General features: G+C 33.0%; 1 protein-coding gene and 1 pseudogene across 1 annotated transcript; both read right to left on the bottom strand.

Moving 5' to 3' along the window:
* Positions 1-11,173: 11,173 nt before the first annotated feature.
* Positions 11,174-16,315, bottom strand: LOC128180456 (uncharacterized). The gene is made up of 2 exons (XM_052848582.1): positions 16,250-16,315; positions 11,174-12,467 (listed from the first exon to the last, which is right to left on the bottom strand). Exon 2 carries the CDS (start codon positions 12,448-12,450, stop codon positions 11,602-11,604), a length of 849 nt encoding a protein of 282 aa, XP_052704542.1. The 5' UTR covers positions 12,451-12,467; positions 16,250-16,315; the 3' UTR covers positions 11,174-11,601.
* Positions 16,316-19,367: 3,052 nt separating this feature from the next.
* Positions 19,368-20,762, bottom strand: LOC128180446 (uncharacterized; annotated as a pseudogene).
* Between the last annotated feature and the right edge of the window lie 5,019 nt (positions 20,763-25,781).

The raw sequence follows: 25,781 nt of genomic DNA on the forward strand, positions 1-25,781 counted from the left end.
ATGACCTTTGCAAATACCAAATGCATATGACCTAAAATACTTGAAAAGTGCTGCTAGAATCTTCTGCCTACTTGTAAATGTAAATAACGTAGTAATTTCAGTGCAATTGAAGATGTTTAGAGGGTCTGCGATTAATAATGACAATATCTGATTTTGCGATTAACGATAGGATTCTAGCACTGATACTTATAAACATGAACTAATTGGCGATCGAATTATTGTATAATATCTACTAATGAACTTCGAGGTAGTGTTTCACTTTTTGATTTTTGGTAAGGTAAAAATAGTGATCTATTTTAACTATTACCTGATACTAAGGTACGACATTTTCATAGAACGACTCGATTCCGAAGTATAAATGTAATATCTTAGAGAATACATTGACTTCATATTAATAATCAATATTGTTTTCATTAAAATAAACAAATATTTAAAATGACCATTATGTCTACGATCATTAAACTCGAAGTTGCTTTTATTCACCCGGGAACTAAAAAACTCACCAACAAAATATAACTGATAGCTTATAACAACAAAATCAATTTTTTGTTGAATAATTGTTAAACATGGTGTTTTGACAACATGTAAGAAATATATTTTTAACCGATAACATACAAATCACTGTTTAGTAACTACTTATGTAAATTCATAAGCAGCGATTAGTTGTTGCATTTACAGCCATTCAAAGATCGCAGAATTTAATGGAAAAACAGAGTAGAATGTAAATATATGTGTATATTATCCATTTCAGTTCAGATTTTTCATCCCAACCCGCTCCTCTAAATATCCAACAATGCAGTTTGTTTCAATTTTAAAGGATTAAGATAAGCAAAAATGTGTACAAAGTCTATACAAAAATGAAAATGAAAATATGTTTAACCTAATAAACATTATATTATATTCTACTACAGTTATTGCCGAGATCAAAGAGATGCCGCGGACATTATTCTCCAATATACCACGAACGTCATCAGTAAATTATCAGATCAGAAATACCAATTTGTCTCGCACTGATCATGGAAGTACAACTTCAAACCGTAAAAAGTTTTAAAACCATGTCAATTTCACGTGTTAGTTCCAGTCAAAACAATGTGTATTGCCTCAAATCTTTATTTTTAAGAGATCAATGCGGCTGTTCCTAGGACCTCCCTAGCACATTTTCACTGCATGTTTTTACATAAAATATATAACGTGTAGTAGTAATAATCGTATTAAATTGCCCTTAAAATATTAGGAATGTGATTCAAAGATATTTTATAAATAAGTGAAGAGTATTACCGTATAATCCTAAAAAAAGTCTGTCGTCTGCATGTGATTCCTTTGATCGATACACATGTAAACATTACTAACAAAACGTTGGGGTTACACGGAACGGCCGTCAAAATGACCTAGATCGTCTCTCTATAGTAGAAACGATCTGTAGAAATACTTGGCTGTTAGTAGAATAGAAATGAAGTTCTTGTTTTTGTGAATGTTGCAGGATAACCTCCTCGGTCTCGAAATGTTGTTTGAAATATAAAAGCCTCGGCTAACGCCTCGGCTTTTATATTTCAAAACAACAATTCTCGACCTCGGAGGTTATCCTGCAACATTCACGAAAACTCGTACTTTATTTCTTAAATAATGTGTAAAGTGTTGATTCCCGCGCTTGCGCGGGGTATCATCTAGTCTAAACTTATAAATTAAGACATTTTGCCAATAAGCTACGAAATGTCTGCACCAGAGTAATTGCTTGTACCTTTAGTTTTTCATCACATGTGAGTTGATGTCCATAAGCTATAGTTGAATATTTCCTAATAAGTAATTAATGAGAAATATATTAATAACCGTCTTTCCTTTCCGATCAACCAGCCCGAAATAGAAAATCAAAGTACTGAAAGTACTGAGATTAATCTAATGATTCCAAGTATTGAAGTACCGACGGGAGTTGATTTCATCGATCGATATTTATCTTAAAATCAACGATATGTAATTTCTCATGCCAAGTAGTTTCTTATCGGTAATTGAATAACGCATATTTTCATGATATGAATTTTCGGGCTTTTCCGCCAATTTTAATAATTCTGGGAAAACATAATATGAGTCATGTTGCGTAATATTTTAAGATAGAATAAATTCCATCAAACTATGTATCAGTGATGTAAATATTTCTGGAAAATTATATGGATCCAAGCAATATTTAACTATAATAATTATATTTAATGCTTCAGAATGCATTACATCGAATTTATCGATTATTTTTTAGAACAAGGTCTTGTCAGCGACGATGATCTGTGGTTAGGTCAAAACACAGTTTCACTTCCGGTTTGCCAGAGTAGCTGCATAGGAGAGTTGATAAAAATCAACTCCAAAGAATAATAGTAGCTTTTCTTCTTCAAATTTTAAGGTATAGAAGGTTTAGAGTATTAATTAAGTGTTTGCAATACTAAATACTACAGGACAGAAACTACTTTGCTATCATATTCATGCTCCTTTATGGAATATGCAAAAACAAATTACAAACAAAAAATATTTTATTAGTTAGTACTATACCTAATGATTCACAATATATACTAAAATTTATGATATATAATCAATAAAAACTTTTGAACAGTGAACTTTTTTCATATGAAAAAAATCGTTCCTGCATAAAAACCCCTAATGTTACATGTAGGTAATACATGCATGATCTCAATCTCGCATTGTTGTTGTTCTTTTTCTTTTGCAGTGTGTATGATTCGATATATGTGTGTATGGAGATGAAATATTTATATATAAGAGACGCTACAGCTCATTTTGCTCAATTTTGCTCAAAATTACCGTTGACTTAATCATTTCAGGCGGTCCAAAAAGTAAATATTGCTAGCTCAGCCTTTTGATCAACAGCGTAGCGCATCAACTGTAAACATTTCGTTGTGACTTTCTGCAATCGATGAAAATATTACGAATTTGTACAGATTTTACTTGTGGTGTAAACAAAATTTTAGAGATATAAATTTAGAATTTCGGGGAAATATTTAACACGCAATTGTGAGTTTTTTTTTGCTGTAAAAAGATTCAATCTTTAAGTATATGCACGACTTTTATTCTTTTATCTTACTATGTTTAAAAAGGGAAATATCCAAGATGAAGAGAATTCGCTGTAATATCTCTTTAAAGCTAAATCTTAAATAATATACCGCGGTAGATCTTGTAATACCCCGTACATATACATGTACATTCTGTCAAATGTTTTTACCCTTTTTCACGCGAAATTCTCTTATCAGCTTGCAAAAACACACTGACTTCCCAACTTACTTTTGAAATCGACAGCGCTGGCGAGACAATGCTGCAGGATTAATCAAGCTTCACAGCACGTGGCCTGGGTACTCTACCTATGCACACACTGAATGTGTGTGTGTGTGGGGGGGGGGGGGGGTTGCGTTAAAGGGTGTAATCTGGATGTTTAACTTATTTGTTTCACTTTCTTTATAGTAGGTTTAGTATGCATGCCAAGTAAAACTAAAACTAAACTAAACTAAAACGTGCCATGATACGATCACGGTTGTCTGTACTTAATTGGGGGAATACTCAAGTTCACATAGCAGTGGTTCAACTTGTTGAATAATCATTTTACTGTATCGATGCCGGGGGCGGGAGTGTAGCTATACATAGAAAGATATATCTCCGCAGGAGATTAATTGATTATGCGCAAGTAATATACGATACTGACTAAGAACCACGCCGTGTTTATCCATTGAATCTCATAATTATTCAATATTTCGGTCAACACAAGATGGTTCTTGAGGAATCCTCATTATATGACGTCACGGACAGGAAGCTGTATAAAAAGTATAAATAGCCACTAAACGATTACACACCATTGCTATTGTTAAACTCATACTAACTTGGAATTGGACATATGGACTAAAATTTTCGGGAGAAATTATGTTTATTGATCGCAATATGTATAGTTCTATTTATTGCTATTGCAAATATGATATTTATTTCAATAATAATATTGAAATATGAATCCCAAACAAATATTGCAATTTTTGCCGCTAGGTGGTGTCCATCAAATCCACTATCGACGTCACATGTGAGCTGACCGGTAGCAATAGAGGAGGCTCATAGAGCCTCCGTCTAAAAATGAAAGGAAGGTGGTGGACACGCTTTGGCGGATCCAAGTCAGTGAGAATTTGCATCAAAATATATCTTTGCAATAAAATGATATTGACTGATTACGTAAATAGTGAGTATTTTTACTTGGAACTTATTCAGGGTGAACATAGAAATTAAGATAGACAAATGTTGAATAAATAAATCAATTCGTTTTTTGAATGCGCGATTTTAGTTTTGTTAGATAGGACCTTTCCAGAACGGGGTTACCAAGAACGCGGGTTGTCTAATCAACGTCATGGCGGTAAATGTAGGGCGAGTTAATCATCGGGCAATTACCTTGGATCTGACAGCTTAACTTTAAGATGTGCAAAAATATGTTTATGCTTATCTTTATTACTTTATTTTAAATTACAAACATTTATATTCCACTGCAGTTTGGTAGTAAACCATATACATCAATTTGTGAAACATAAAAATCGATAACAATTTACATCTAAGTTTGAATCGGGTTGGGTAAGGTTACCGTCTTTTATCGTTTTGGGGACAGTGATAGAAATTAAGTGAAATTTGGCCTAAATAGAAATGACGCACTATACAGCCACTTTCTGTTCCTGGTTTGAAATAAAACAAAAAAGTTGTCAGCTGCAACAAAAAGAATTATGGCAATATACATGAAGCGTTGTATCATATTTTAAAATGTTTAAAGTGTTAATTCCCACGCTTGTGCAAGGTATTATATATATATATATATATATATATATATATATATATATATATATATATATATATATATATATATATATATATGTCACAGAAAATTCACCTGATTGTGGCTCAACCTCCGCCATTCTCCTAGCACTACACGGTCCTTTGAGATACAGGTGAAATACAGTAAAACGACAATTTGAGAGGATCGGAACGATACACATTGCATAAATATATACATATAGTAAGCACAAACATTGCAATAACTCTGAAATTACCATAAACCTGCCAATAGTGAATGATATAGATATACATAAAACACAGAAAAACACGTTATTGGAGCACCACCTCCGCCCCGGCTGGGCTAGAACTCACTATATATATATATATATATATATATATATATATATATATATATATATATATATATATATATATATATATATATATATGGGGGAATGGTTATTTGTAATGGTAAATGGGTGAAATTAATTACAAATTTTGATGTAATTGAAGATAATGTGTTATTGACCTATTTTTGAATAACATGTAATGGTTATTTAATTATTTTAAAATAAGGCATGAAATTCAAATTTCTTTTCAATTGTTTTTAATTACACACTTATGATTGTTAATATGAATAAGAAATCTGTCCACTATCCATTATCACCCACACCTCCAAAAGTACAAAAGTTTAAAAACAATACAATCATAAGATCAAACTAGACACGATCTCGTTGCGAGCAACGAGGAGGTCTTCCGTCCGATTTTAAGAAGAGGAAATGACATTGCCCTTAATATTCGTCAACGAAACATATCTGGAAATGGAGGCCGGATGTAAGAATTATGTATGAAAGACTATCTACCCGTCTCTCGATCTCATAAGAAAGCTCTTGTCATTTAAAACACGTTTTGTTCAACAAGTGTTTAGGAATTTTGTAACGTTCTCGAGATATCTTGAAAGGGTCGTTTTAGGGGCCGATATGTAATTACTTTTAGGGACCGGATAACAAAGAATTTATGGTTGCAGATTGTTAAGCTCAAATTTTTGAGCATCTTCTGTTCAATATTGCTTTTCAGAATGTTCCTCCATTATGAGATATTAAAGATCAAAGTTTTAGATATCTGGCTCCTTAAAATCTTTAATTACGTAACAAAGGAGTAAATAATTGTCATGCATAGGTTAACAACGTTATAAAAACTATAATTGCTTCTATAACGTATATCAAAATATTTCATAATAAAAAGTTACCATCAAAACACTTTAGAGCCCTCTCGGCCCCTAATTTTAAGGGCCAGCCCCTTTTCCTTGATGCGAAATGAAAGCTCTTGACTTTACAAAGATTTTTTGTTCTACATGCATTAGCAAAAAACTATCGTAAAAAGAGATATTGAAAAAAAAAAACACGAACCTCTGAAAATCGTTAAATTGTAAATATCTCAAAACCGGAAGTGACGTCATCATTCAAAAAAAAAAATCCAACAAGGTTCAGATCAATACCTATCAGATCTGTAAGTTTGACGTAAATCAGTTTAGCCGTTTCTGAGAAATCAAATTCGTTGGAAACGGAAGACCTTAACGAGATATTAAGGATCAAAATGTTGGACTTTTGGCCCCCTAAAATTCCTAATTACGTAATAAAGGAGCAATTGATTGCCATGTGTAGGTAAATTACCTTATAGTGAACATAATTGCTTCTATTATGTATTGCAAAATATTTCACAGTAAAAAGTTATCTTTAAAAAACTTTAGAGCCCCCTTCAGCCCCTTATTTGAAGGGTCAGCCCCTTTTTCTTGGTATCATAAGAATGTTTTTGTCATTTCAAACACATTTTGTTCAACAAGTGTTTAGAAATTCTGTACCGTTCTTGAGATATCTGGAGAAAGTCTTTTTAGGGGCCGACCCTGTAACTCCTTTTAGGGACCGCATAACAAAGAAATTAAGGTGGAATATTGTTGAGCTCAATATTTTGAGCATCTTCTGTTCAATATTGATTTTCAGACTTTTCCTCAGTCTTGAGATATCAAGGATCAAAGTTTTAAACTTCTGGCCCCTTGAAATCCCTAATTAGGTAATATAGGAGTCAACAATTGTCATATATAGGTACATAACCTTATAATAAACATAATTGCTTCTATAATATGTCACAAAATATTTCACCGTAAAAAGATATAATTAAAAGACTTTAGAGCCCTTTCAGCCCCTTATTTAAAGGGCCAGCCCCTTTTTCTTCATGTCAAATGAAAGCTCTTGACGTTATAAAGTTTTTTTGTTCTACATGCATCAGCAAAATACTAACGAGAAAAGAGATATTGAAAGAAAACCACGAAAAATCACGACGCTTTTTCAACCGTAATTTTCGAGCTACGGCGAGCTTCGGCGCTTTTGGTCACAAAAAAAATATATGTACCATATTTCAGATCTACAACCTTTTGTCTACAATCCCTGAAAATTTGAACTCAATATCTCAAATAGTTTAGGAGTTTATCCCCGGACAAGCCGACCCTCTGAAAATCGTTAAATTGTAAATATCTCAATACCGGAAGTGACGTCATCATTCAAAACATTTTCCAACAAGGTTAAGATTAATACCTATCAGATCTAAAAGTTTGACGTAAATCGGTTCAGCCGTTTCTGAGAAATCGCGTGCACAAAATCAGTCAGAAAAAAAAGAATAATAACTAGACACGATCTCGTTGCGGGCAACGAGGAGGTCTTCCGTCCGATTTTTAGAAGAGGAAATGACCTTGCCTTTTATCTTCATCAACGAAACATATCAGGAAATGCATATGTGATCTAAAAGAGCGATGGATAAAGGATTATACACCCCGTTGGGTCCCTAATTAAGGGACCAGCCCCATTTCATTTCATATCAAATAAGAGGTCTTTTGATTTCGATACATTTTGTGTAAAAAGTTTAGAAATTTGTTACCGTTCTTGATTTATCTGGAAGATATCGTGGGAACGGATAACAAACAAGTTTTGGTTGCAGATTGTTAACCACATTTTTTAGCGTATTTTGTTCAATAACGCTTCTTTAAATTGATTTTTTTTTAATTTTGGGACGTTGATGATAAGTTCGGACTTTTGGCCCCCATAAAATCCCTTATTACATAACATAGGAGTAAACAATTTCCGTGTATAGGTACATAACATTTCGATTTACATTATTGCTTCTATAATGTATTGCAAAATATTTCAAAATGAAAAGTTATGATTAAAAGTCTTAAGAGCCTTATCGGCCCCTAATTGAAGGGCCAGCCCCTTTTTCTTGATGTGAAAAAAAGCTCTTCTCATTAGAAACACATTCTGTTCAACAAGAGTTCAGAAAGTATGTACCGTTCAAGAGATATCTGGAAAAGATCATTTTAGGGGCCGACCTTTATAACTCCTTTAAGGAAATGGTTAAGAAAAAAAGTTATAGTTACATATTGTTGAATACTGCTTTTCAAAAGTTTTCTCTATTTTGAGATATTAAAGATTAAAATGTCAGACTTCTGGCCCCTTAAAATCCCTAATTAAGAAACATAGGAGTAAACAATTTTCATGTAGGCTATATGTACATAAAATTTCGATTAACATAATTGCTTCCGTAATGTATTAAAAAATATTTCACAATCAAAAGTTAGGATTAAAAGACTTCAGAACTCGGCCCCTAATTTGAATAGCCTGCCCCTTTTTCTAGATATAAAAAGAAAGCTCTTGTCATTTCAAACACATTTTGTTCAACAAGTATGTAGAAATTATGTACCGTTCTCGAGATATCTGGAAGAGATTGTTTTAGGGGCCGACCCTATAACTCCTTTTAGGGACCGGATGACAAAAAAATTATGGTTGCAAATTGTTAAGGACATTATTTGGAGCATCTTTTGTTTAACATTGCTTTTCAAAATGTCTCTCCATTTTCAGATATATAAGATCAAAATTTCGGACTGGTGGCCCCTTAAAATCCCTAAATACGTAACAAAGGAGTAAACAATTGTCATGTATAGGTACATAACGTTACGATGAACATAATTGCTTCTATAAAATATTAAAAAATATTTCACATTAAAAAGATATTATTAGAATACTTTAGAGCCCTTTCGGCCCTTAATTTAAAGAGCCAGCCCCTTTTCCATGATGTCAAATGAAAGTTATTGACTTTTTAAAGTTTTTTTGTTCTATAAGTGTTAACAAAATACTTTTGAGAAAAAAGATATTCAAAGAAAACCACAAAAAAATCATGACGCTTTTTATCTCAATTTTTAAGCTCAGGCGAGCTTCGGTGTTTTTTGTCACAGAACAATGAAAATGCTTCTGTCATATTCACAGTCATAGGTCTACAAACCCTGAAAATTTGAATCAAATATCTGTTTTCGTTTTGGAGACAAGCCGACCCTCTAAAAATCGTAAAAACGTCAATATCTCTAAAACGGAAATGACGTCATCAATATAAAAAATTTCCAATAAGGTTCAGATCAATATGTGTTAGTTCTGAAAGTTTCATTAAAATCAGCCAAGCCGTTCCCGAGAACTCGCGTGCACAAAAATGCGTAAGAAAAAAAAAAAGAAGAATAAGGGAAACAGAAACAAAGCAATAACAAGAAGGTCTTCCGTTGGAAACGGAAGACCTAATTAAAGATGAGTACTTAAATGCATTTAACCTTTATCAAATATACATGATGTTTTTTGTATAAACTTTTTCACTTATTCACTATCTAATCATGAGGTTTCTAAATTTATGTTCGATATGATTATCAATGTGTCTGTCTATTAATTTGTTAGGAACCAAATAATTTGATGGTAAGCTCAATCTCTTTTACCTTAAATTTAATCATTTTTTAAATCGAATATTTAATGTTTCAAATTATTAATCGAGTTTGATGAGGAAAATTTTATGGTTGTGGCGCGGAGATGTCCCAATTCTGCCCATAGATTTAGTTTTTAGTGTAAACAGAAAAAAGGTTAAGAACTTAACATATTCAGCATATATAGAGTATTTGAAAGATAGACTCCAGAGTGCAAATCAGAAAGCACAGACAGCGATAAAGAATTCCCAGGAAAAACAGAAGTATAACTATGACTCTAAGATCAGAGGAGTTTCTTTAAAAGAAGGTGATAGGGTTCTCGTTCGTGTTGTCAAGTTTGATGGAAGACATAAGATTCAAGACAGATGGGAAGATCATCCCTATTATATCATCAGTCAGCCTAACAGAGATACACTGTACAGAACAAAGATAAGTCTGAAGATTGACGCATTCACACTTTAACTGGTGACGATTAGGAAAGTGCGGAGTGCCTAGAGGAAGAATCAAGGGAGGACGCTCCTAATCAGAACACAGAGGCATCTGATGATCCTGATACCAGCAGAAGCAGTAGTATTTCAGGAGTTCTTGATGATACTCAGGATGAAATACAAGAAGATGATGATGCTGATGATGATGATCAGAATATCCCAAGAAGGTCAACAAGAGTTAGACAAAAGCCAAAATGGATGGAAAACTTTGTATGCAGTAAGCTTTCAAACCAACCAAATGGAAAGAGAAAGTGTTATGTTTTAAGGAAATGGCATCTGAATTGAAGGAAATGGACAAAGAAATGTCAAAAGAGTTTTAAAATGCTTATCAAGAAATTTTGATTGCATTGTTTTCAGATTTATATATGTTTTTTGGGGTTTTTTTTCGCAGACTCAGAATTTAAATTAAATTAAAACAATAGCTCATGCACAGTAAGAGTGAATGATTTTGTGAGATATCAACTTTTTAACAGATAAGAATAACATGAATATGTTCTCTGTTTTATCCTTTTATATTGTGAACATAAGTACAAGTTTATTAATGTAAACTTTACTATAATTTGTAGTTGCCATACCAGATAGTATATACCATAGAGTTATAATACTGTACAAGAGCGCATTCTCATAGAATGGTATGTTTAACTGTGTTTTATGATTTAGAATAATATAGTGATGTCTTTATCTGTTTATAAACATTACAGATGAATATCATTGTAAACCTATTTTTAGATACATGAATTAATACATAACGAAATTCATACAAGTATAATGGATTAATGTAAAGAGTTGTTCCCCTTTAGCGCAACTTGCTCCTATTGTAATATTTTTATGCCGCATATTTATCTTGTTGTTATTCATTGTATGGCTATTCATATGTTTAATATCTATCTCAATAAATACTGGAGATGCCCAGAACCCGAACAGGCGTTTGTTTGACTTCTTCAACATTCAACAAATATACCCCCTGTTACATTTTTACAAATAAATCCTTGTTATTTGAATTGTATACATAATTAAGTCATTTTTTTGCCAGTTTGCCTAGAGCTATGGCTTCAGTAGAGTTTTAATTTGACGTCACGTTACTATGTTACCATAATATAGCTTCTAATCTTAACATGAAAGCGCTTAAGCTATAATATTTGCATTCCACTGCAGCTAAAACATCCTAATACAGTTAGACTTCAATGAAAGAGTGTTGAAAAGAAAGTGATTTGCAATACACCAATGGTATTAAAACAAATGTTTATGCTTTCAAAGTTTGTACACACGTCACATGTAAAACTACTCGATGACATTAGGATACCTATTCATTGATATGATTTAATACGGGGATATAATTTATTGAAAAAACCTGATAATTTGATAACATGACATTTGTAGATACAGAAATTGTTTAATCATACGTTTTGCCGTTACTTTGGCCACTTTTTTACACTAATTATAGCTGAAATGTTGAATGTATTTGTATGCTCACGATATAAAACTTTAATTAGACTCTAGAAACATTTCCCATTACGCCTATTTAGCAATTTTTGTTTAATTGAAGCATTTTGTTAGGGCATTATACTCGTCTTGAATTTGTGCAATGACGCTCTGAAGTTTCACTGCCTCGGTGCACAGTTTGCCTTTATTGATTTTAGACAGGTCAACTGCGCTATAAATCAAAGCTCCCAAATCGATAACGATTCCGACAGCTGCTAGGACGCTCAGAGCTTTTGTAGATAATTTTGTAACCCCTTTTGAGACATCCTTAAGTGCCGATGGAACTATGTCATCCAACGCTGTTCCAAGTCTCAACACCCTAGCAACCTCATCCACGCTGCCTGTAATCCTGTACACCTCAACTGCTTTTGAGTTATTCACCAGATTTACAACTCCCTTAACAACTCCAACTGTACCTCCGAATCCTTGAAAACCTTCGCCTACAAAGGAAGTCTTCAATTCATTGCCATCCTTGATGCTCGCCTCTGTTGTATCAATATCCTGCTTTAGCAGTTCTAACAAACTCTTCATCTCTTTACATGATTTATCATGGTTTTCTAAACTCGTTTTGGCATTATTACACTGTTTTTTAACTATTCCAAATTTGACTGCTCCATGAGTAACACCCGCGACACCAGATGTCACACCTGTTACAATACCAGCCACGGTTAATCCAAGAGAAGCACCAAAAGTAAAAGGAGCAGTGACTATTCCTGCAATGGCTAATCCTCCCCCAACAAGCCCGACACTGGAGTAAGTAATGGATCCAATAGAATGAATTTTTGCTTGTCGTTGAATTTCATCCCTAAAGCTTTCTAATTCTTTGAGAATTTCTCTTCGCTCGGTTGCCCATGTTTCGTTATAATAATCCCGTGCCTTTACGAAGGAAACCATGCATTCCATTCTTTTTGGACCTGCACCTGTAGTTATAAATGTCTTAAAAATCAATTTGATTTCAAAACAAGAAAGTGTATAGCCAATGCGTTCAATCTACAGTTTAGTTATACTGTAAATTCCTTATATTACGCGAGTACTTAATTCCGCGACCCCGCTGGTTTGTGTCAAATTGCGAGAATTTAAAATCGCGAACGTGGAACTTTTCTCCTTATTTCTCATAGTTTTCAACTCTCAGAAAATAATGGCGAGATTTTAAAATCCGCGAAGGATGCTTCTCGCGATTTTACGCGGATATTAATTCCTCGCGTTTAATTAGGAATTTACAGTATCGTATGATTGAAATATATTTTAATTGTAAATTTCTCTTTTTAAAAATGGCATAATAGTTTTTTTCTATAAATGCTAATTCGATTTATTTTGTCTCCTCTTTTTTATACCAAGTGTTAATAAAATATGCTTTATCGAATTTTCCGACCCTATTCATGAGCTACGTTCAGGAAAGATTGATCAAACTAAAATACGAAACTACGAGGGTTGTCCCAAAATAGCGTAGACAAGTGGCGTTATTCAGTTAATCGAAGACAAAGGAAGATGAAATTTGTGCCACAAAGGGTTCAGGAAATTTGCATTCAAATAATGTTCTTAAATAAAATATAGTTTGAGAATAAATTAGTGAAATGAAAACATGTTAGATCAGAAATTCGACATGCGGCGCAATGTCAAAAACAAAAATTTAAAATCAACATAATGAAATGAAAACTGCGAGGAAAAGTACTTTTCGAATGAAAAAATTCAATAAAACATACATTGATATTTGATAATAATTCTATTAGTTACTTAGAAAATGTTTTGGCTATAACAAAACTTTTAAATAATTTATAGCGCTTTTTGTGACAAGTTGAAAAGTTAACTCGTAATAAAATGACGATGTCAGCGTTTCAGGCGGCGCAGCAGTAACTAATACAATTTTGTAAAGACCATGAAATAAATCCTAAGCGACTTTGGAAGTAAAAGAAATTAACAAAATCGATTAAAAATGTGTTTTGTGAATAAATAGTTAAACAACATTAAAAATATTTGAACAAATATGATAACAAAACCCCGAAAAAGAAACCCCTAACGATATCAATGGACGTCAAAATGCTGAACGACACATTTCGGCAAGACGGACGTTAGACAACAAATAATACAGGGCAAGTTTGGAGCCGACAGATCGTTTGTACTAAGAAAATATTAAAAGAAAAAACAAAACTAGAAATACATGTTGAATGTGTACTCAGGTTACTTTTTCAAAGATAATATATATATAAAACTTTTTCGGAAATAAAACGTAAATGTTATCGTAAACGATGTGGAGGGTTTAGCAACAACGTAAAACTGGAAATTTTTGACGTCGCACATTGCGCCGTGTAACAAAACTAGTTGTTACTAATTATTCATTTTCTCGAGAAATAAAGTACAGATTTGAATTTTTCAGTATTGTTTGCCAAAGAGTCTTTGAAGAAAACATAGAAGTCTAATGAAATTGCAGTGAACAGATTATAAATTATGTGTCCTGTCTACGCTATTTTGGGACAACCCTCGTATACCTAGGGTACGACTACGTTGATTATGCGCTGAATTAAGTTTACAAGAGCTTACACTTTGATTTTTGTGAACTCTGACCGCACTTGAAAGAAAATTGCATTATTTGCTATCGCTGTTTAAACCTGAATAAGGAGCATGTGATCAAGCAACAAAGATATTCACTGAATGCGTGTGTTGTCAATGAATCATGATTTTTAAAAAAATGAAACATTAGAACATTAAATATTTCTTCAATAGTATGCACTGTTCATTTCCAGTAATTAGATCTTCCAACATACATGTATTTGTAATATTAAACCCGTTCGCTGCCAGAAGAATTTTATCGATAATTTACGAGATAGAGATATTAATTGTATGTACATGATACAATGGCTGACTTGCTAGAAGATTTCTGAACAAATGAGAGATAAAAATAGCTAGTCCCATTGTGTATGTTTGTTCAATGTTTTAAAAAAACACCAGAAGAGTCAAAGATGGATTTTGGTGGGAGGTCCAATTTGCAATAGGATTTTAGCTTGTATTTTATCATTTTCTACTCTTTTTTGGGAGTTGATTTTTAATCAACTCTCCTATACAGTCACGCGGACAAACCGAAAGTGAAACAGTGTTTGGACCTCAGCACAAATCATTGCTCCTGACAAGACTTAGTTCTTGAAAATAATTGATGAATTCGATGTAATGTATGCTAAAGCATTTTTTTTAAACGAAAATGATTTACAAATACCTTAAAAATAGTCAGATTTTAAATGGTACGAACAATTTAAATATTTTTTGTAGTCGTATGTATTCCTACGCCAGAGTTCAATATAGTCTCGTTCAACTCGACGCTCGGCTGTCTCCGTAAACCCTTGTCGGAGAGATTTACGGTGTCAGCCGAGCGTTTGGTTGAACGAGAATAGAGTTCAATATAAAATAATTGCTTGGATCCATACAATTTTCGAGAAATATTTCTACCACTGATACATAGTTTGATTGAATTAATTTTATCTTTAAATATTATTTAACATGATTCATATGGAAGTTTCTCGACATTCTAGTCGAAAAAGTTCAAAAATTCATATTATAAAAATATGCGTAATTCAAATTAGAAACTACGTATACATGTACTTGTCATGCCAAATAACATATCACTGATTTTAAAATAAATAAACATCGACAAAATCAACTCCCGTCAGTTCTTCAGTACTTTGATTATGTTTAGCATGTCATTCCCCATTGCCTTGATTTTTTATGTTTTACTATTGGGGGTCAAAACAATGCATAAAATATTGTCAAATACTTTACAGAGTAGAAAGTTGAGGTTTTTTTTCTCTGCTCTATGCGGACCATTTTGATGATGTAATTTTAAAAAAAAATTGTCATCTATTTCAACCTATTTATTCTGCCATTTTCATAATTTTCCCCTTTAATTTTCATTTGCTATATCTGGCGTGTATTTTGTTATATTCCACCTTTTTTTTTCTAAATATATTTGCGTTGTCAAGTAAATCAAAACTGTTTTGAGAACAACAATGGTTAAGAAATGGAAGGAAACGTCAACTCAATTGTTTGAGATATGTAAACTAAGTTAAAGGCGATTTGTTTCAAGACCTTTCTTGTTTCATTTTTGATTTTCATAAAAAAACAGATATATGAAGCACACATTGATTATGAGTGCCCTTTGGAAAGATAATCTTTCTCACACTATCAATGTTGCCCTTAATTCATTAAAGGCACTGCTTGTTTGAACCAACATCAAACACAGTCTGTGGCATTGTATTTAATAAAATTTCTAACGTGTGCACATTCCTTATTCATTTTGATTAACAATCATAAATGCATGTGATATGACCTTCACTCGTTGAATCTTGAAACGCGAACATATATTTCTAACACAAATGTAAATCAATGCAACTACTATTTACCACATTTTGTGACATTGTTACAGATTACTCTTTGTAGAAAGGGCGAAAAGGTCTTTTTGTGAACCTCCAACAATAAACGAATACAATGATAATCACCCTTTTAAATGACTTTTTTTCTTAAGAATAATCGAAAGATATCGAACGATGAAAAGGGCGATAAGACTGTTGCGTTAACAAGTATCAAGAAGGTTATCCATATCAAAATATATGCTGATGACAAATATTTACACTAGATTTTCGAAACAAATCGAAGCTTAACATTGGAATACGTATATGCTAAATCAAAAAGATTTGACACCAGTTTTTCAACTTACCTACAACTTTGTACCGTCACGAATGAAAATAAACCAACACGTACTTCAGTCTATAGGTAATAATTGTTATCAACAAAAGTTGCAAGCACTATCTTTAATGCAAACCATGTGATAGCGTGTGCAAGCGAAGAGAATGACACTTTACACATATATGGGTTTTGTATGTTGAACCAGATTTTTGAACATCGTTTTCTTTGAATAATGTGTGTCTGAAATTATTTTTTCATAACCATTTTTTGAAAACTTAAATTAATCAAAGTACTGAAGTACTGACGGGTGATGATTTTATCGATTATCATTTATTCAAAATCAACAATATGTGATTTTGCATGGCAAGTAGTATCAATAATCGAAATATTTCTGAGAAATTGTATGGATCCAGGCAAGATTGAACTCTTGTCTTGTTCAACCAAACGCTCCGCTGTCACCGTTTATCTCCCACAAGCAAGAGAGACTCTGTTTTGTCGGATTTTAACGGAGACAGCCAAGCGTCTGGTTGAACGAGACTTCATTGAACTCTACTGAGCGTAGGAATACATATGACTTTAAAAAATATCTAAACTGTTTGCACAATTTAAAATCTTATTATTTTCATGGTATTAATAAATAATTTTCTTGAAAAACAATGCTTCAGAATACATAGCATCGAATTTATCGATTATTTACAAGAACTAAGTGTTATCAGCGGTATTGAATTGTGCTTAGGTCCAAACACTGTTTCACTTTCGCTTTGCCTGAATAAGTGCATAGGAGAGTTGATTAAAATCAACTCCCAAAAAGCAACTGATGTTGGTATTTAAAGTAGCAAACAGGAATGGAAATCTTAACTTAATTTGATAATTTGTTGTACAATTTCTTTTTGTTGCAACTGACTAAAAATTAAAAACTTTTTTGTCCTTTATTACCATTTCCACAAAGAGTAATATGTAACAATGTCACAAAATGTGGTAAATAATAGTTGCATTGATTTACATATGTTTTATAAATATATGCGTTTTAAGATTCAAGGAGTGAAGTTAATGTCACATGCATATGCATATTTTTATTAAAAGCAATGCCACAAACTGTATTCGGAGTTGTTTCAAGTCCAAATACTTGGAGATAAACGTATGTCAGGTGTCCCATTTAAGGCGGGGTTAATATTCAAATCTGTTGTATTTTTTACGGGCACGTAAAAAAATAAAATATTTTTTTTCATATCTTGTATCTTTCTTATGCGATTGACTAATTCAGCGTAATTTATGTTAATGTCCTATCTTTTAATAAGTAATGAAGCAAAAAATCCGATTTTATTTTTGTTATTCACTAAAAATACGCCACATATACCTTTAAAAATATTAATTAAATTTCAAAAGTCAGTCATCTCACCTAAAAGAATTACCCAAGCCCATCCATGATCAATGGGAACCACATTCTCGTTCTTCATGATCTTTAATTTTTTTTATAGTAGCAACTGTGATTAAAATGATTGGCAATTTATTGTAAACTTTGTGTTGAATGTTTTATCAGGAAATTGTTGAAATTGATAAATGAATGATATATTAATGATACTGATGATATTAGCATACTTTTTGAAAAAAATACCAGTGTACAATCAAAATGGGGATGAGTGACTAGCATTTTCTAAAATGTAGGCCATTTAAACAGGTATTCTTCTATTGAAATATAAATGTATTTGTATTATACTAAAAAAAAATAAAACAGTAAAATCAATATGGCAAAACGGAAATTTAGAGACGATCTCGTTGCAGTCACGGAGGAACTATACTGGCATACCAACGATTCTCGCCAAGGATTATTTCTCTCCACTGCATTGTTTCGTCATTTTATCAACACATAAAATATAATACGAAAAATGAATACATGTAAACAGTGCATGCGTACTGGCGAGAAATAGTCCTCAATGAGAATTGGTTGCACGCAAGAATGGTTGTATTTATAAAGAATACAAATTAGGATACTCACTTGAAAGTTTGCTTACCTTGTATGATTTGCTGGAAGTACAACAACACGGTCAAAAAATACTCTTGTCCAATAATTATACTAGTCTGAGGTTGATAAATGATTGAGAAGGGAAAATTCAAGAAGGGGGATAGAAAGGGAGTGCTCGTTTGCTGGGTTTAAAGTTAAAGGCACGTGCTGATGTACAGGAATGAGAGTACCAATACACCCGATGTTGACATCAGAGGAAAAGTTATAGAACATTGTAACACGGAACAAATGGTTAGGCTCAGGCGATTGGCTGAATTCAGGTATGTAATTATTTTCATTTTAAAGCCAAAATATAAATGTTTGAAAGAAATGATGGGATGAGGGAATATTGCAGAAAATACAGAAATGCCAGAGGAGATTGTAGGAGTGGGGGTTAATTTTTTATGCAGGGTGCCATTTACTGCGGATCGCTGTAAGTTGTAAACAAGTGCAAATTTGACCTATAAACGCCACGGGACCATGTATTTTTTTTTGGGGGGGGGGGATTTCTGAAAGTGCTTAAAATGAAGTTTCAAATGATACCAAAGATTTGGCTGCTATTGTCATAGTAAAGTACTGAGAGGTCCCAAGGTTTGTATAGAGTTCTATGGGAAAATAATTGGTAGGCTTTTGCCTATAGAGACCCAGTTTTTGACATGTCATGTGACTTTAAAGAAGAAAGTAGTTATTTTTAGTTACAGAATCCATGATGGAGGACGTTTTTAACAAATTGAAAAACAAATTAGAAGCAAAGAGTGAAAGGATTTGGGGTCTGGGGGTTGTGTCATATGGAAAGGGGGGTAGGAAGAAATGGTTATGGGTATATAAGGGTTTTTTGGCCAGATGAGGGGAGCAAGGTTGAGAGAGTGCATCGGGTAGCTCTTATGGTGGAGATGCGTCTGACGAGGTCACAGTTTCCAGGTGCAAACCTGGAGGTCAGCCATCTCTGCCATTAGAAGCTGTGCGTCAACCCGATGCACCTCTCACTGGAGCCTCATGCCACAAATCAGGAGAGGATCCATTGCATGCAGCAGGGGGTATGCAGTGGGGCACACTATCCCCATCCAAGATGAATATTTTAATGTAATTTGATGTTTTTAAATATAATCATAGAATTATTGATCTTGTTTGGAATAATTGTGTTCTTATGAATTTGGTTGAGGGGTAGAATGTTTACATTGGATATGCCGACATGTTACTTAAATTAGAGTTAACAATGGTAGACATAAATATTTCCGGAATTGAATTATAAGCATGGTTAAAAGTCGGTATTTGAATTGATTAATGGGATGTTTTCATGTGTTTAAAAATACATATAAAAATACATATACAGGTTTTTTTCAAAATACGTAATTATAAACACAAGTAATTCAGACATTGTCCTTAATAGTTTTTAGTGTAAATGAAGAAAATTCAGTTATTTTCCGGAGTCACTTGGATCATCTAGTTTGTTAACAAGGTCACAAACCAAGTTTTCCATGATGGAAAAACGGGCTGGGCCAATATGCGAGCGCCCCATCCATCGCGTCAAAACAATTGCAACGTCGTTGATCCGATTGTCTTGGAGGTACCTTAGCATTCTCTGTCCTGCCCCATGTTCCCGATCGTCGTGGTAATTTTCGATAGTTTTTCCACTTTGGTCGCAAAACCTGTATATGAGGATTCTGCTGTCGCAACTTGCAGCATAAGGGTCTATTGATGTTTTTTGTAGATATTCAGGGCCTCGTCCGAGGACTGAATATTTGCACCAACCGCCATAAATTCAGACCCGTCTTTCTTCCCCGGTTCCGTAGAGACAACCACAACGTCGTCCAAGGACTGATATTCCTCAGAGGAAATTTGCAAGGAGTCCGCACTGGAAATAAGGTATTTCGTACCGTTTGGCATTATTATCTCGTTTCTTTGAACTTTAACATTAATGTTCTGCTTGCGAAATGAATCCGCTTTGTCAAAAAGTTTATTTCTAGCGGAGGTAAGGGGTGTGGGCTGTTGCGGAGTAAAGAAGAAGGGTAAACGCTGTTTTGCTAATTTTTTTTGAGCCTCTGCGTGTTGAAAATCTCATCCTTTTTTATTGCGATCCTTCAACTTAGCGGTTATTGTGACCGGTTTGTCGTTGAACCGTGGGCGGACCCCGTTTCTGTGGATGCGGACGAACTCAACATCGACACCCAGTGATTGCTTTATAACATTGGGTATCGCTGTGGCCAAGTCCTCTTTTTGGGTATAAGGATAGTTGTGAATCAATATATTGTCTTTCATCGATCTCAAGCGAAGATCCGTTATGTCATCATCCATGTGTGACAGTTTTCTGTCCATTCTAATAACAACCGACTGCAGGAGATCAAGTTCACGCCTAAATTGAGCATTTTCGGAGCGCAAGGTCGTAATTTCGATGTAATTACACTCGTCTTGGTCCGATATGGTTTTTAGTTTGTCACATAATGGACCCTGGTCACGCTCTGCCGAATTTTCGGTTTGTTTGGCTTTGGGTGAACTGTTGTCAGAAATTTTTTTTTGATATTCCTTTGTTTCGTGTTTCCATGTTTCAAACCAATCCATGTTGAAATTCCTCTTTTTTTCAAGTATATATCAATACAGAACACTATTTGACACACAATAAATCAAAATAGAATCCCACTTTGTATCAAAAAACACCTCAATAAACCAAAATCACCAGCACCAAAAATTTACGTGGTCATGGCATCGGGTGTCACGTGACTGTCTCTCTTGTGTGGTTTTTATTACATTTGCTGCTTTTAAATGTGTTTATGAATTGACGATGTGATCATCAGTAACAAATAAATTTCCATAAGTTTCTATTACTGAAACTGTATGCTTATTAAAAATAATTTCAACTACGTTCGATGCATTTCTGTGCCCGCTACGTCTTTTAAGGTGGAAGGCTACATCGTCACAATATGTCTGACGTCCGTTTGAAACGCCATTTTGTTCCGGATTGATAGCATTATCTCGTGGTACAAAATAGCTATACACCGTTCAATTGAACTCTTCTAACGAGGGAGATGAGACAGGAATGAAATCATCAAAACGCTTAGAAAATATGTCAATTTCCTTCGTGATTAAAGCTTTTAACTAACATTGATTATCAGCTGTTATGTTCAGACAGCGTGAAATCGAAATAATATACTGTTTCTCTGCTTTTGGCAATACATATTTGTCATGTCATCTGCAACAGACGATCATATATATGTGACGGATTATCGATAAAAGTGAGCAGAATAATTTTTTTCACTTGAACCATATTAAATGCATGATTAATATGAAACTAAAGTTCCGTAGTACCGTATCTCGTATAATTGATCCCAACTTCGCAAATTTAAAACATTTGGGGCCCGTTTCTCAAAAAGGCGTAAATCTGGGCCTAAGTTAGTCCGACTAACAAAGTTACGCCAATATTTAGTCGGGTCTGAAAGAGGCGTAAGTAAGGGTTTAAATATCGAAGAACTTAGACATCTCCGCTGAGTACTAAGCATGCGCATATCGTATTTTGATTTGCTTTGAGGCTATGCTTATAGTGGTGGATCAATTTTCCAATTCATAGTACATGTTGTACCCGAAAGAACGCATGTTATACTTAACTACTGAATGTGCATAGTTCAAGTTGTTCATAACAGTTTATATTAATGAAAGTAGAACAAATGCCTATATACACTTCATAACATAACGAAATTTTAGGGAAAACAGTTGATATAAAAGAGGCATATCTTAAAGGTTTCAGAAACTAAATATATGACAATTAAATGCATTGTAGATGATACTGAGGCACAATCGTAAATATTAATTGAACGAAACAATGCATAGAAATTAACCCCAATGTTCGTGTAAACTTCAAATATTTATAGAATACATGGACAGGGTACAGTAGATAGGCCCGCATAAATCTGCAGAATGATAAGTATGCTTCATATAAATATTTAGACACTTTCAGTTGCTGGGATAAGGCTTGATTCTTTTTTACCATATCACTATATTATTTATAGAAAATAATATGACCATGAGTTATAAACAGCAACCAACTGAAATCTAAAATATCTACTGTATAAATAACATTACATGAGCCTTGTCCATGTCTACAGAAGGAAGAAAAGTTCCATCATTTGTTCCAATATCGAAAGAATGTAGACAATGACATGGAAACAATTCTTGATTTTCTGCGATTAAAATGATAATAATTTTGAAATATATTGTCAACAATTATCAAGACAGGAATAATCAACATTTGAGGCCGGGGTCTCCCCAACTCCCTTTCCTGTTTTTGGTTTAATCGATTGATTCTTTTGTTTTGGGTTTTTTCGGAGGGGGGGGGGGTTGAAAGTAATATATACTGTAAGTATAGAGGGAATTATTCGCCCCGTTTAATTTTCAATCATTTAACCCTCGTTGTCAGCGGACAAATTTAAGACTTGTTGATTTTCACTGTCTAATATCAAGTAACTTAAGTAACAACTGTGACTTGGTGAATTCACAACAGAGCGAAACTGTTTGCAAGTGTAGAAGGGCGGAAGTTACGCGAGACGAAAATAACCCTGTACACAGTATCTTGATTAAGATAAAAATATAAAAGCAGTCATTTGAGAACACCCTACCTATCTGAAGAAAGTTTTATAAATAAAAGGTATCTAAAAGTTTAATGGAAAAGACATCTAAATAATCCCCCACCCCCCTCTGGCTAAGACATTCTGCACCTTAGCGGTTTTAACAAGTACATTTGAGTTTTACTTTTTTCCCTATCTGCTTTGGGTTATTGGAGTGGGGGTGTATACAATTCTTTATATAATAAGTATGACAAATGCAAGCTAGTTAAATGTGTAAATAATGCACACTGTTGTAAAACTTCTAATACAACGCTTTTGTATTGTAAGTCGACAACTTCGGGGAAAAAACATCCCTTGATATACATACATCTTAAATATGATGAAACAAAACTATCATCAACTCGAGTAAATAAAGATCTATTCATTTAAATGATACAAATAAACAGCACATACATATGCACGAAGATCATTGATAGTACAAGTAAACCATACCTATTTAAAAGAATTACAATCGATGTTAAATATGAAGGCAGTTATTCACTTAATCCTAGAATAAATAAGATTAATGAATTTGATTTCCGAAAATTCAAGGAAGTGTGCATGTGAAATTTTAGAATCTTGACAAACGCTTGTCAATAGATCTGGAATTGATACACACTCTGCACGCTTTAAAAACACATATTTTTAAGTAATATTTTAACAAAAATTGTACATGTTTCTAAATGCGAGTTTATAAACAATCAAAATACATAAGTTGTAAGTAATATAGGTAAAAAATATACAACCACACACAAGGACAAATTACAACTGTAAACGTTTTGCGTTGCTCCTATTCAAAGGAATATTCTCAATATTTTGAAATCGGTTTCGTTTCATAGGTTCAAATTTGATTAGAAACATTAAATTCTAGTCTATGCTTACTGAGTATTGATTTAAAAATCAATAATCTATTCGTACATATGTATACATCTATCTTGTTGGGGAATACATGTTCATTTTAGAATTATAGCATCTTTTTAATTATTGTGTTTATATCATTTATCGGGGTATACCCATCTTTAATTCTTCATACTTAAAGTAGATTTCTTTAAAGAGTAGTAATGTATATTACACGCTTTTAATAAGGTAAGCCCATTAATTATCAAATTGATTTAATCTTAATTTATTTAGAAATAGGAACAGTTATCGAACAATAGGTATTTTTTGAAGTTTTACGTACATGTACATGTACAAATATTTCGATAAATGAGAATTAATAACACGTAAAACAAACCAAAAATTTAAATTCTCTGTTTATTTTGCCTTAAAAACAAAACACTCGCCAATTTTGTGCACAGACTAAGGACTTACGCCTACCCATAAGCAGGCGTAGATTTAAACCCAAATTTAGTCCCGACTAAGTTTCCGCCTTTTTGTGAAACGCAACTTAGTCTGGTTTTGATGTTTAGTCCCTGATTTAGTCCGGACTAAGCTTACACCTGGACGTAGGCCTTTTTGAGAAACGGGCCCTTGGGAGTATAAGACTTGCATTGAAAGTTTGACGCTTAAATAATGTATTTTAATTAAAATAGATATAGCTAGGTAGTAAAAGTAACGGAAGCCCGGATTTGCAAGCCAAATGAGGGAACGACAGAATCATGAAAAAAAGCATGATTTTATTGCACACGTACATGTGTATCACTATGGACATCTAATGTATGTATAAATATGCATATGGTTGCTTATAATTTGTATTGTATATAAAAAAAAAAAGTAAAAGGCAATGTAACTACTTACATTTTGTTTTAAAGAGTTAAATATAGATATAATGCATTCATTAACAATATATAATTTTTCAGATTCAAACATTATCATAAGCACTCCTAACCTTATTTCTACATTTAAGCATATACTTGTACCTTTTTAAAATTTTCATTCGTGATTTTTTTAATAAGAAAATTGGTCCGAAGATAAATCAAGAAAGACAACTCTTAAACAGGATCTTTCAAACCAAGATTTTTGCAATAATTCAGTATTTCTTTTAATTTTTCAATTTTATTCAATTTCTTATTTTTCATCTCTTTAACCAACAGATATTGTTTCTATTTTCAGATTTTTGTGGGATTTCATCCAGCAGTTTGCCTTAAAAGAATTTATTAATATTTTAGTTTCATATTTATGTGGATTCCAATAAAAATCATACAAACTTCGAATTCATTAATGATTATTTTGTTTTTCATTTTCAAACTTTATAAAATTTCACTTTTTTAAGAGTTTTAGAATAGAAATGTTTAAAAATTTGATATATAAGGGGTTATCTGGAAGCAGACTGATATTTTAAAAATTCTCTAAAAAATAGAGTATTATACTTTGAGGTCTATTATTGTTGAATACTGTGCATATTATTTGTAACAAATGCATGCAACAAAAATCTCCTACACTTATTTGGTGTAGACATTCCCCTTAATAACACATCTCGATGGCTATTGCTTTTAAAACACGTAAATTAACGACATTAAAGCTGAAATGAATATGTTGCAAATGTTTCACAGATTGTACTTTTAGGAATTGTTCCTACATATATAGTCATTGGCAGGCGATGCACAAATATTTAGTGAGTACGAGTAATATTAATAGTCTACACGCATCTCTTAACGCCTGTTATCATACACCGTAAAATAGATCGCTGTTTCATCAAGCCGTTCACTTTCATGAATAAAAGATTACTTAACTTTAAATGTAATGGATTCATAATGTGAAAATTTAGTACTTGTCCTCAGATTTAGGTCTCTTTGTAAAGAAACTTGGTACACTAAGACTTAGTACTAGAATAACACTATAGGACTTAATTGCTTGAATACGTAACCACATCAAATTGGAACAGACCTCAAAACAGTGCTATTTGTGATAGAACAGGTTGCAAGTGATTTTAATTATTGGTTGTTTTAATAAATTTATGATTGCTGCCGTATGTTTCCATATTATACAGTTTTATTCAAGTTATTTATTTCGTAAAGTCACTTATG

This window comes from Crassostrea angulata, chromosome 4 (genome assembly GCF_025612915.1).
Source record: "Crassostrea angulata isolate pt1a10 chromosome 4, ASM2561291v2, whole genome shotgun sequence".
In the NCBI taxonomy this organism is placed as follows: Eukaryota; Metazoa; Mollusca; class Bivalvia; order Ostreida; family Ostreidae; genus Magallana; species Magallana angulata.

Coding starts and splice junctions, on each gene's coding strand:
- LOC128180456 (XM_052848582.1), bottom strand. CDS start 12,450: ATGGAATGCATGGTTTCCTTCGTAAAGGCACGGGATTATTATAACGAA.